Raw genomic sequence first — 13595 nt, forward strand, 5'->3', positions numbered from 1 at the left:
TAAATTTAGCAATCATTCTCTCGGTCCCTTCATCCAAGTCATTTATATAAATTGTAAAAAGTTGGGGCCCCAGCACCAATCCCTGTGGCACACCACTCGTCACATTCTGCCAACCAGAAAAAGATCCATTTGTGCCAACTCTCTATTTCCTGTTAGCCAGTCAATCTTCTGTTCATGCCAATATGTTACCCCTACATCATGAGTTTTTATTTTCTGCAATAACCTTTGATGTGGCACTTTATCAAATGCTTTCTGGAAACCTAAGTACAGTACATCCATCAGTTCCCCTTTATCAACAGTACATGTGATTCCTTCAAAGAATTCCAATAAATTGGTTAAACATAATTTCCCTTTTACAAAACCATGTTGACTCTGCCTGATTCTCATGACTGTGGCATTTTTTGTGGTCTATTATAAAGATACAAGCTAAGCAAAAAAAAACAAGCTATTTTAAGTAGGCAAATCTTTGGCAAGTCATTTAGTGTAATGGATACAAACTATTTCATCTTGTTTTTCTGCTGTTCTACTTACCATGTCCCCACTGTCATCATCAAACACCAAGGAAGTATGACCAACTGAGATAGACAGAGCTTTCCGACAAATGGTGCCACTCCCATAGCAGTCAATATTTTCAGCAATGATAGACAGACTTAAAGTCCCAAGGCTCTGCCAGAACAAAAGTTGTTCTCTTTATACACGTATGTCAAGAAGTGTCATCTACTGTGAATTAGTTTACACATCAAGTACAAGAGTCCTTTACTGGTTTCAGACTTGGCACAAGGAATGAAATACTTTAATGGATGGTGGTAGTGTGCTCTGATATCCTAGTATGGTGTATCACAGCTTGATATAAACATTAGAACCACAGTAGGCTATTCACTCCAACAGCCTTGCTCCCTCATCCAGTACCTTTCCTTATGAAAAAAAAATCTTTTCCATTTGCTAAGCAATAAATGTATACAATATGAACATAGGAGCATATGAACAGGTGTAGGCCATTCAGTCACTCGAACCGGTGGAGCCATGCAATTAGATCATGGCTGTAGACAGGAAATTTGTGGGGGATGAGATTTGCAGGGGGGGAGGGGGGGGGACAAGGATGGGCAGTTATGAATAAAAATATCATGAAAGCAATAATCGCTTTACATTTGGATGCCAGCATATTGGCAGGCAAACTATACTCAAAATAGAAAAAAATACAAGTTTGTTTGATTTGCTTATTTTCATATTCTTTTCCCCTTTGGAAAATGGTGCGGAGCATTGGAGGAATTTTCAGGCTGATTAACATCCTGCTTTGAGCTGTGTGAGCACCTCTTCCAAGACCAACAAGTCCTGGAGTGGCACTTGAGCCCAGGAACATTCACCTCAGAGGTAGGAGCTTTATGAACTGAGTCACTCGGACTCCATGTAATACATGTATACAGTTCATCTCTGATCATGAAAACTATGCCTGTGTTATTCAACAACATTTTGTTCACAATCACATGTCAGATGAAAATAATTTGCGATCTTGTACCCACTTATATTTTAACTGTTCCTATCTTATAGGGGAATAGATTTTTAAAGATTATACAGTAAATATGGCTTATAAAGAAATGAATCTTTACTAAAATGAACCTTTACCTTAACCAGGTAAACCTTGCAAGCACTAATAAAATCATAAAGAACTCCATCAAAAGTCTTGTAATGGCGGTCTCCGTATGCTGTACACATTGAAGGACAGGCTCGGAATGTGCACTGGAAGGACCCCTGCTGGCAAACACTAAAAGGTATGTTACCAATAAGGATAAACTTAAGTGAATAATTGCACAATTACATTCAGCTGTTTGCTACTTAAACAAAAATTCTCTGTCTATCTAGAATAAAGCATTGTTTAAGTTTATGTTGTTACATCTGTTTGATTAAAGCAGTTGTACACGAGGCTGCCAAGTGCTAAATCTCTAATTCCTATAGCAGCAACACTGTTAGAACCATAGAACCATAGAACACTACAGCACAGAAAACAGGCCATTCGGCCCTTCTAGTCTGTGCCGAAATATTACCGATAATCTAATCTTTGCATCAAAGATTTTGCTCACTGAGGTGCACTTTATCATAAACTTAAATTTCTGAAACTAGGTTGAAGTACAAATAATGTTTAAATTATCTGTAATGCATACTTCTATAAAGAATAACTATTTTTTGCTGCTTCCAGTCATTTGTGGCTCCAGTTCAGGAAGAGCTGGCTTTAACAAGTTCAGCTCTATAGTTATACAAATTGTATACATGTTCTATGTTAGAAATAAATGTTTTATCATTTGTACTGCTCATATTTGCAACTGCTACAAAGGTATCCATTCAGTAATAAGACATTTGTTTTACTGAATGAAACTATTCTTTTATGACTTAGAAACCAGATCTGTCTAATGTCTGACATTTAATTAAAACTACTGAGAGCTAAAATAGATCTTCCAGAGTTTGAATGGAACTTTGCTTTTATTTATTCATTGATGGGATGTGGCCATCATTGAAGAGGCTACTGTTTATTACCCATCCTTAACTGCCCTTGAAAGGGTGCTGGTGAGCTGCCTTCTTGGACCGCTGCAATATGTGTAGTGAAGGAATTTCCAGAGTGCTGTTGAGTGTGCTATATTATTAACCCAGTGCTGTTAAAGGAATGGTGATATAGTTCCTTGTCAGGATGATGTGTGATTTGGAGGGAGTCTTGCAGGTGGTGGAGTTCCCATGTGCCTTCTGCTCTTGTTCATCCAGGTATAAAAGAGGCTGTGGGATTGGGAAGCGCTGTTAAAGAAGGTTTGGTGTGGTGCACATTGCCCCGATGGTGGAGGAGTGAGATACTTAAGTTATGAAGATAGATTGGAGAGGTTGGGACTGTTCTCCTTGGATAGGAGAAGGCTAAGAGGAGATCTGATAGAGGTGTTCAAAATCATGAAGGGGCTGGATAGAGTAGATAGGGAGAAACGGTTCCCACTCGTAAAAGGATCAAGAACGAGGGGGCACAGAGTTAAAGTGATTTGTAAAAGAAGCAGGTGTGATATAAGAAAAAACTTTTACACACAGCGTGTGGTTTGAGTCTGGAAAGTGGTGGAGGCATGTTCAATCGAGGCATTGCTTGATTATTTGAATAGAAACAACGTGCAAGGGTACATGGAAAATGCAGGAGAATCGCACTAAATCATAATGATTAATTGGAGAGCCAGTGCAGACATGATGAGCTGAACAGCCTCCTTCTGCGCAGTAACAGTTCTGTAATTCTGATTCTGAGTGAATGTATGAGGTGGTGCGAATGATAGGATGCCAATCAAGTGAGCTGCTACTTTCCTAGATGATGTTGACCTTCTAAGTGCTGTTGGAGCTGTACTCATCCAGGCAAGTGGCAAGCCTGTGCAGTGCAGATCTTATTCCATTTGAGAACTTCAGGATACTTCTCACGTCCTGGATAACCATATGTGTTGGAAATTTCGTCACCTTCAGTAGCTCAAGCTCCGAGTTTCAGAACTTCAGCAGCAGCTGGCATCACTGTGAAATTCAGCACTTTGTGGATAGCACATTTATAGATGTGGTCACCCAGCAGCTTAAGAGTATGCAGAAAGACCTTGAATTGGTGACCACTATCCAGTGAAAAAGAAACAGTCAGGTAGTGCAGGAGACCCCTGTGTGCATCTCACACTCCAACCAGTATTCAGTTTTGACTCCACTCCCCAGATTAGCCATCACTCTCGACCAATATTCAGTTCTGAATACTGGTGAGAATGATGGTTCATCTGTGGAGTGGAGCCAGACTCAAGTCCATAGCACCAAGGTCTGCTCAGCTGCATAGGACATACAAGGAAGATTGGCAAAGCAATAATAATAGGGGATGCAATAGTTAGAGGAATAAACAGGTGTTTCTGTGGCTGCGGATGTGAATCCAGGATCGAGGATATCACTGAACGGTTGCAGAGCACTGTGAGGCGGGAGGATGAACAGCCATCAGTCGTGGTCCACATCAGTACTAACAACATAGGTAGAAAGAGGGATGTGCTACTGCAGCCAGAGTTTAGGGAGCGAGTTAGAAAACTAGCAAGCATGACCTCAAACATAGTAACCTCCGGATTACCCTTGGCACCATGTGCTAGTGAGTATTGAGATCGGAGGGCGGAGCAGATTAATGCATGGCTGGAAAGATGGTGTAGGAGGGAGGCCTTTAGATTCCTGGGATATTGGGACTAGTTCTTGTACAGGAAAGATACATTCCCATGAGGGAAAAAGTTAGGGCAAACAAATCCAGAGCCCCCTGCATGGGGAAAGAGATATTAAGATGAAGCAGAAAAAGGGAGTGTATGGAAGATGTCAGGTGAATAATATAATTAAGAATCAGACTCAATATTGAAGATTAAAAGCGGAATTGAAAAAACAAATCAAAAAAGAAAAGAGATTGTATGGGTTGAAATTTAATCTTGGCATTGGGGGCCTTGCCTGCCAGTTGGAGAGCTGGCAGGGGTCCCGTGTCTCCTCTGTTGGGGAAGGTCCAACGCAATTAAGTGCCCATCAGGCACTTAACTAGCCAATGCCAGGCCTTCCCTCAGATTCCAGACTGAAAGAGGCAGAATTCCCACCCGCCAACAGCTGCTGTCCAATCAGAGGCTGGCAGCTCTCCAGTGCCGGCAGCGCCACTGAGATTTGTGGCAGCTGCTGGTAAAGCACTCAGGAGAGGCCTAGGATCATTGAGGGTGCCAGGCCACAGGTGAGTAAGGGCGGGATTCGGGGATGGGGATGGGGTCACCAGTAGGCTCTCAGTGGGCCTCCTTTCCTAATGTCGGGTCCCTCAATCAGGCAATGAGTGCCTTTGAATGAGGGAACCCCCTCTCCTCCCCAACACCCCTCCATTCCCACCCCAGGGAGGCTGCAAACAAACAGGGTTTGTTTGTTGCATTCCTTGCATGGTGAATACACCATCCTTTTGCATAATTAGCACCTCATGCATTCTCATTAAAAGGGCTTACCAGGACTAAATGCCCCCTCCAAATTAAGTTCCCCGCTCGCCAGAAAGTAGAACTTTCACATTTACGACTGCATATAAGTGGCGGCACCTGACGAGGTTGACTTCTTTCACGACTTTGAAGTTAGTAGTTGCTGCTTTGGCTTCTTGGGGACTGCTAAAAAATGTCAGCCTCTTGACTGAGACTGGGTGCCGCTAGGCCAAGCTGTGCGAAGGCTAGACAGGGGAGGCAGGACCAGTGAAGAAGGGTGGAGTGGTGGCTGGACAGGGGAGGGAGGACCAGCCGGGAAGGGTGAGAGGATGTCCTGGGAGGAAAGACAAATTGTCCGGAGCTTGTTTGGAGGCAGTCCTGGAAGGAAGATAGACTGTCTGGGGCCTGTTAGCAGGATTTCTGAGGAAGGGATCCAGGCTGTACCAGGCATGTTAGAAGGGTGTATGCTCAAGGAAATCAGACTGTCTGGGGTTTGCTTAGAAGGGTAAGCATATCATACATATCTTGGTCCCTCTGCAGGGCAGTGAAAGGCCTCCCTGGGAAGTGATCATCATCGAGACATCACTCTAAAGGGCATGGTCCATGAGTTCTTGAATTTGGTCATAGGGGTTTGAAGGAGGCTACTGGGACACAGAGGGTACAGTCACAGTCAGAGTTGGAAGTTGCATCAGGTAGGGTAGAAGTGCTAGAAACATGGGTGCGTCCTGGATGGTCTCATGCAGGGGAGGATGGTGGGGAAAGTCAGGGTACAGCTGGCATTAAGAACACGAGGTGTCAGACCCAGGTGGTGCATGAGTACATCAACAGTGAAGGGACAAGGGGTAAGGCGGAATATCAACACAAATGATAATTCGGTCCAGGATAATGGGGGGTAGCCTAAATGGTTACACAAGGGAGTGGAATGAAAAAGTGATGATTGCGGAGGAGGGTAGGGGAGCTTGGTGGGTAATAGAAAAGGATGAAGGTGCTTGACATACTGGCAACCCACACAGGCACCATGCTGAAGCTCTCAAGGTTGTTGTGTAGTTCATAAAACTCTCTTAAGCCTCATGGAATAATACCCCGGTCCTTCAATGAGGTCCGGAGTACTTTGGTTGCAATCCCTTTATGCAAGGCCTATTGCAACCCTTGATAAGGAGATAAGTAGGCCAAAAAATTCTCCATGTGAGGTCTGGCAAAGGCTTCAGCCAATTGCACACACACACACACACACCTCTTTAATCCTACACTCAATCCCTCTCACAGTCAAGACTAACATACTCATTGCCTCCTTACTTGCAGCCTTCACCTGCATGTTGGCTCAAAATTACTAATCACCAAGGAAGTCCAGTAATGATTGGATGTGCCCACCACAGCATTCTCCAAACACGTAGGGAAGCTGCCGGTTTCCTATAGTTAAGAACACAATGTAGAGCTTCACTCTTTCAACACTGAAACTGCATCTACAGCATTCCTTGCCACTGACATAGCCAGTTTAATACCCATTGAGTACTCTTTGCATCCATCCACATCATGGCAACAGCAGCAGAAGATGCAATGGCCTCTCTGAACAGTCTGTGCAAACATAATTTTCAGAGCTCAGAACATGATGAGCTGCAAGTAATGGCTTGCATGGTGCATGCCTAGGCAGCACACTCATAAATAATGGCCAGTGCTTAGGCATCCTCATGTCAGAATATTCAGTACTCACAATATTGATAATGTGAGAGAAGTGACTCTATAGGAGTTCATTATCGGGCTCTGACGGGGGACCAAAATCCACACCCTTAAATGCCCACCAATATTGAAGCAATTAGCGGCAAGATGAGAATCCAGGACAGTTCCAAACAGTGCAAGTGAACATATATTTACAAGTGCCAAAACTATACACAATGGTTGTACACCCATGCTGGCACTCTGCCTAATGGAACCTCCCTAACTCCTTGAAGAGAAGAGGCATCTGGAGGGAGGTCAAGGTGCCCTGTCTCCTCTTGCATGGCCACTGCTTAACAGCACATATAGCTAGAGTGATGAAGGGCAGGTCCGAATGCATATCCGGCAGCCACTGTGTGTTCTGCTGGACCTGGGTCCCAAGGCCGCCACCCTTTCCATGGAGGCAGCCAAGCGCTCACATGCTACAGCCATGACAGCAGATAGAACTTGGTCTCTGTACCTTCAAGAGAATGTAGGTAGTTGACTGTATTGACCAATCACTACACAGCACAGGCTTCTTGGGTAACTGTAAGTCTAGAGCTGGAGGTGATTGAGAAAGCACACATGTTAGTGCCCTGTTCTTAGTTCCAATAAACTACCAATGTTTGTTCAGTTAATTGGTCTCTCTGCCTGTATTGTTTCAAGCACCAACTTATGTGTTAATATCAAGGGCGCAGCTGGCAAAGCGAACCTGATAACCAAAAAGATAAAATAGCGGTTTGATACAACTGAGGGGCTTGCTCAGCCATTTCAGAGGGCAGCTAAAGAGTCAACCACATTGCTGTGGGTCTGGAGTCACAGATAGGCCAGACTAGAAAGGATTTCCTTCCCTATAGGATGTTTGTGATCATTGCGGGTTTTTAAGACAATCCGGTAGCTTCATGGTTACCGTTACTGAGGCTAGCTTTTTATTTTGGATTGAGAGCATTAGTCAGGTCAATGAATGACTAGTCCGGCAACATAACCATAATATTACCATACCAGAGCCTTTTGCCACAATTATGTGTGAGGAGAGGTAAGAGTTCAGTTAACTGGGAGCCAGCACCTGACTGTCCATGTGATTTAAAAAAATTAACTGAACAACTTTTATACAATATCCCATCCTATCTCGTTTAAGTCACTGAATCCCATTTGATACCATTGTACTAACTGTTTTGTTCTTCTTTAGCTTTGGATATTTTTCAGCAGCCAATTTGCAATTTATCCTCTAATACTATTAGAAGCCTTTCATGAAGCTCTTGTACTTTGTAGCGAAAGTGCCTAAAATTTTTGTAAGTTGCTATCACCCATTTCTTGGCTGATCATAAAGTGGGCTTTTATTACGTTTTCCATTCTATTTACCACCTGGGTGACCAGTCTCAACCTTTAAAAAACAGTTATTCAAGAAAATGAATGAAATTTTTTTTTTAATTTTTAGGATGAATTCTTCACACATAGGAGAGAACCTGGAAAGCATCCACATGAACAGTATCTGAATGGATAAGGTACACCTAAAAAGGTATTATTTAAATTGCAACTGCAATTAAGGGGAGGCGGTGGCGTAGTGATATTATCGCTGGATCCAAAGACCCAGGTAATGCTTTGATGACCCGGGATTCGAATCCCACCATGGCAGATGGTGAAATTTGATTTCAATTAAAATCCAGATTTAAAAGTCTAATAATTGTCACACAAACACATCTGGTTCACTAAAACCCTTTGTGGGAAAGGAAATCTCCCGTGATCTACATGTGTCTCCAGACCCACAGCAATGTGGTCGACTCTTAAGCGCCCCTCTGAAATGGCCTAGAAAGCCACTCAGTTGTATCAAGCCACTAAAAAGCCTCAAAGGAACGAAACTAGATGGACCACCCAGCATTGGCCTGGGCACTAACATCTGGGGGCTTGTGCCAAAATTGGGAGAGCTCTCTCACAGACTAATCAAGCAACAGCCTGAAATTGTCATCCTGATGAAATCATATCTTACAGATAATGTCCCACACATCACCATCACCATCCCTGGGTATGTTCTGTCCCACCAACAGGACAGATCCAGCAGGGGTGGCAGCATAGTGGTATAGAGTCTGGAGAAAGTTGCCTGGGGAGTCCTCAACATCGACTTCGTACTCTCACAGCAACAGGTCAAACATGGACAAGGAAACTTCCTGCTGATTACCATGTAGTGCATCCCCTCAGCTAATGAATCAGTGCTCATCCCTCCTCCACGTTGAACACCACTTGGAGGAAGCCGGAGAGTGGCAAGGGCGCAGTGGGGGGCTTCAATGTCCATCACCAAGAGTGGCTCAGTAGCACCACTACTGACCAAGCTGGTCGAATCCTAAAGGACATATCTGCCAGACTGGGTCTGCGGCAGGTGGTGAGGGAACCAGTAAGAGGTAAAAACATACTTGACCTCATCCTCACCAATCTGCCTGCCGCAGATGCATCTGTCCATGACAGTATCAATAGAAGTGACCATCACACAGTCCTTCTGGAGACAAAATCCCGCCTTCACATTGAGGATACTCTTCAACGTGTTGTGTGGCTCTACCACCGTGCTAAATGGGATAGATTTCGAATAGATCTAGCAACTCAAGACTGGGCAACCATTAGGCTTTGTGGGCCATCATCAGCAGCAGAATTGTACTCAACCATAATCTGTAGCCTCATGGCCTGGTGTATACCCCACTCTACCATTACCACCAAGTCAGATCCACCCTGGTTCAGTGAAGAGTGCAGGAGGGCATGCCAGGAGCAGCACCAGGCATACCTAAAAATGAGGTGTCAACCTGGTGAAGCTACAAGACAGGGCTCTTTGCATGCCAAACAGCATAAGCAGCAAGTGATAGGACAGAGCTAAGTGATTCCACAACCAACAGATCAGATCTAAGCTTGCAGTTCTGCCACATCCAGTCACGAATGGTGGTGGTCAATTAACCAACTCACTGGAAGAGGAGGCTCCACAAATATCCCCATCCTCATTGATGGAGGAGCCCAGCACATCAGTGCAAAAGTTAAGGCTAAAGCACTTGCTACTGTCAAGAAAACAAGAAATTGTAACATATTCCTTCTGTTAGTAACTGTCATATTTCTTGTGTACTGGAAGACAGGCTGTTGGCGTTTTTAAATATGGTAATTGGAATAAAAGCTAGAGTGACTGCAAGAGTCTAAAACCAACAGTAAGAAGTGGTTTTGATATGTTAATGAACCAAGAGGAACTTCAATCGGAGTTTTACATAAAATAATAATAGGAGTGATTTTGAATTGAGTTGTTTTAGTTCAAAGGGGGATATATGCAGGTTATAAAAAAAGGTGTAAGTAAATAAGTTAAAAATAGGGTAAGTTAATTTTATAAACCCAAGAGCTAAAGTAAAGAAGTGTCTAATCAAGAAAGCATTTCTGAAGAGACTGGTTGAAACAATAGAAAAATCAAAAGGAAGGAATGCACTTAAGGAAATACTGAAGCCTAGGTGGGGTCACTGCTTAGATCTCCCAGAAGACAGCAGGGTAGCTGTTCAGATCTCCCAGAATGCAGTGTGAAGAAGGCCAGACTGGGAAAACCAGTTGCTGTCAGCCTCAGAGGACACCCCAAGGAAAATAAGTACTGTGTGGCTAAAAATTACTGGAATTCTATAGATTTTAAAACCTATAAGGACGGTTGCTGAACAGAAAAGGGGAAGGTTAGCTCTGACGATAAAGGTAAGGTCTTGCGGAACCGTTTTAAAGTAATGTTTAGTGTGTGAAGCCATTCTTGTGTTGGTGTAATTGTGGGTTTTTTTTGCTTTATTCTTTTAATAAATGCTTATTCTACTATAAGATCAACTACAAGTACTCAAAGACATCATTTCCCGATTTCAGAACCTCTCCTCATACTATACAAATTGCAAAAACCATTTTGGCAGCTGTTTCATAACACTCCAACCTTCAGCCAGAAATGCCGAGTGGATGATCCATCTCGGCCTCCTCCAGAGGTCCCCAGCATCATAGATGCCAGTCTTCAGCCAATTCAAATCACACCACGTGATATCAAGAAATGGCTGAAGGATCTGGGCCCTGGCAATATTCCAGCAATAGTGCCGAAGACTTGTGCCAAGACTTGCCGCGCCCCCAGCCAAACTGTTTCAGTATAGTTATAACACTTGCATCTACCCAGCAATGTGGAAAATTGCCCAGGGTTGTCCTGTGCACAAAAAGCAGGACAAATCCAACCAGGCCAATTACCGCCCCGTCAGCTTACCCTCGATCATCAGTAAAGTGATGGAAGGGGTCTTAAGAGTGCTATCAAGGGGCACTTGCTCAGCAATAATCTGCTCACTGACACTCCGTTTGGGTTCTGCCAGGGCCACACTGCTCATTACAGCCTTGGTACAAACATAGAAAAAAAGAGCTGAACTCCATAGGTGAGGTGAAAGTGACTGACTTGACATCAAGACCACATTTGACTGAGTATGGCATCAAGGAGCCCTAGCAAAATGGAGTCAATGGGAATCAGGGGGAAAACGCTCCACTGGTTGGAGCCATATGTAGCACAAAGGAAGATGGCTGTGGTTGTTGGAGGTCAGTCATCTCAGCTCCAGGGCATTACTGCTGGAGTTCCTCAGGGTAGCGTCCTAGGCCCAACCATCTTCAGCTGCTTCATCGATGACCTTCCCTCCATTATAAGGTCAAAAGTGTTCGCTGATGATTGCACAATGTTCAGCACTATTCACGACTCCTTAGGTACTGAAGCAGCCATATTCAAATGCGGCAAGACCTGGACAACATCCAGGCTTGGGCTGACAAGTGGCAAGTAACATACGCACCATACATGTGCCAGGCCATGACCATCTCCAACAAGAGAGAATCTAATCATCGCCCCTTGCCATTCAATGGCATTACCAATCCTGAATCCCCCACTATCAACATTCTGGGGGTAGCCATTGACCAGAAACTGAACTGGACTAGCCATATAATTACTGTGGATACGAGAACAGGTCAGAGGTTAGGGATCCTGCGACGAGTAACTCATCTCCTGACTCCCCAAAGCCTATCCACAATCTACAAGGCAAGTGTGGTGGATTGCTCTCCACTTACATGGATGAGTGCAGCTCCAACAACACTCAAGAAGCTTGACACCTACCAGGGCAAAACAGCCTGCTTGATTGGCACCCCATTCACAAATGTTCACTACTTCATCACCAATGCACAGTAGCAGCAGTGTGTACCAGCTACAAGGTGTACTGCAGAAACTCACCAAGGCTCCTTAGGCAGTATCTTCCAAATCCACGACCACTACCATCTAGAAGGACAAGGGTAGCAGACACATGGGAACACCACCATCTGGAAGTTCCCCTCCAAGCCACTCACCATTCTGACTTGGAAATATATTGCTGTTCCTTCACTGTCACTGGGTCAAAATCCTGGAACTCCCACCCTAACAGCACTGGGGGTGTACCTACACCACATGGACTGCAGTGGTTCAAGAAGGCAGCTCACCACCACCTTCTCAAGGGCGATTAGGGGTGGGCAAAAAAAATGCTGGCCTAGCCAGTGAAGCCCATACCCCTTGAATGAATAAAATAAAGCTAAAAGAAAAAACAGAGATACTGGAAATCAGAATGAAGGGCTTTACCAGAAGCATGAAACTGAATTTCCGGAATTTTATTTTTATTGAACATCTCAAAAAGTTGATTGTAAGATTCTAGCAATGTTCCAATCAGTAAATTTCATGTCTATTTGTTGCTGTTAAAGTTTTCTTTCTGTTTCACTTGAGTAAATTACTTGGATGATGATATTGTAACACAGTAGATTACTGAAATCGTCCTTCTGTTTCCCTACTTCCCCTCTTCTCACCAAAATTGGAAACATTCAAACCCATAAAACTTATTTATATCCATGTTTGGCTATGAAATACCCCACCCTATTTATGGCACCCATCATCCATAGTGAAATGGTACGTTACAGATACATTGCAGGTTTTTTTCTGAAAAGAGACAGTTTCTTGGATCTTATTGCATTTAAAACATATCCTAATTTGCAATTCAAAATTAAGATAATTAGTTGCAACACAAATTAAGTTTAAATCAAGATGCATATTTACACTAGTGTAAAGTAAAGCAATAAAAAGGGGGATAGAAACATATAAAGCCAGAGACACAAAAGGGAATACAAATATTGAAGGAATAGAAAAAGGAAGGTGAGTTCTGAGAACAAAGAAAAATAATTGATTAAGATGGAGAATGAGAAAACAGTAACCTAACAATTAAAGGACAGGGATCATGGAGAAGTTGCAGATGAGACAGAAGAGCTTTGCATTTCTCGAAGAAGGGAGACATTGGTGATTGATTGTATCATCTCCTTGTACAGAGTAAAAGGTGATGGCTTTCGAGATTAAACAGAACAATTTAATAAAATTAGCAATTAAATTCTAACCTTAAAAACACTATACACGGTAATAATTGCTCTCTTATTTTCTGTAAAACAATGCCATAATTTAATTTATACAAAAAACAAATTATAGAACTAAACAGCTCAGTCATCATCTATGGAGTAAGTAGACAAGTTAACATTTTGCCAGTAATCCTTCTTCAGAACCTAATGTGTGTCAACATTTTCTGTTTCAGCATTTGGAGTTTTTTGTTTTTATCATAATTATAAAATCCTCTAGGACTGAAGCACTAGGGAAGCTTTTGCCAAATCCAATACAGTAAAAGCTATTGCAACACTAGCATCTCTACCTGGTAACACCAACATTTCTGCAACTGCCCGATTGAAATCAAGGCCACTACCTGATGTAAAAAAATATACAGATTCCCTGCTCTAACCTTTTTCAGAACATGCCACTTCATTAAATCTAGATTCCTCTGAAGTTAAGACAGTAAGGCTAGGACCATCCTTGGTTTGAGGCTTAGTCTAAGTTAGCTACTGTCAGCAAGGGTGTGGCCTGAGTGCCTTTAGTTAAATAAAGGAAAA

At 43.1% G+C, this 13595-nt stretch overlaps 1 protein-coding gene across 1 annotated transcript in view; it reads right to left on the bottom strand.

Annotated features, from left to right (window-relative positions):
- The window catches only part of otog (otogelin), a 322018-nt gene that overhangs the window by 156739 nt on the left and 151684 nt on the right, over positions 1–13595 (bottom strand). Inside the window, exons 23-24 of the mRNA XM_078549607.1 lie at positions 1624–1762; positions 532–666 (exon numbers count right to left, since the gene is read on the bottom strand). Coding sequence (XP_078405733.1) covers positions 532–666; positions 1624–1762 — 274 coding nt within the window. The remainder of the gene's footprint in view (positions 1–531; positions 667–1623; positions 1763–13595) is intronic.

Source organism: Cetorhinus maximus, chromosome 9, assembly GCF_964194155.1.
Source record: "Cetorhinus maximus chromosome 9, sCetMax3.hap1.1, whole genome shotgun sequence".
NCBI classification, from domain to species: domain Eukaryota; kingdom Metazoa; phylum Chordata; class Chondrichthyes; order Lamniformes; family Cetorhinidae; genus Cetorhinus; species Cetorhinus maximus.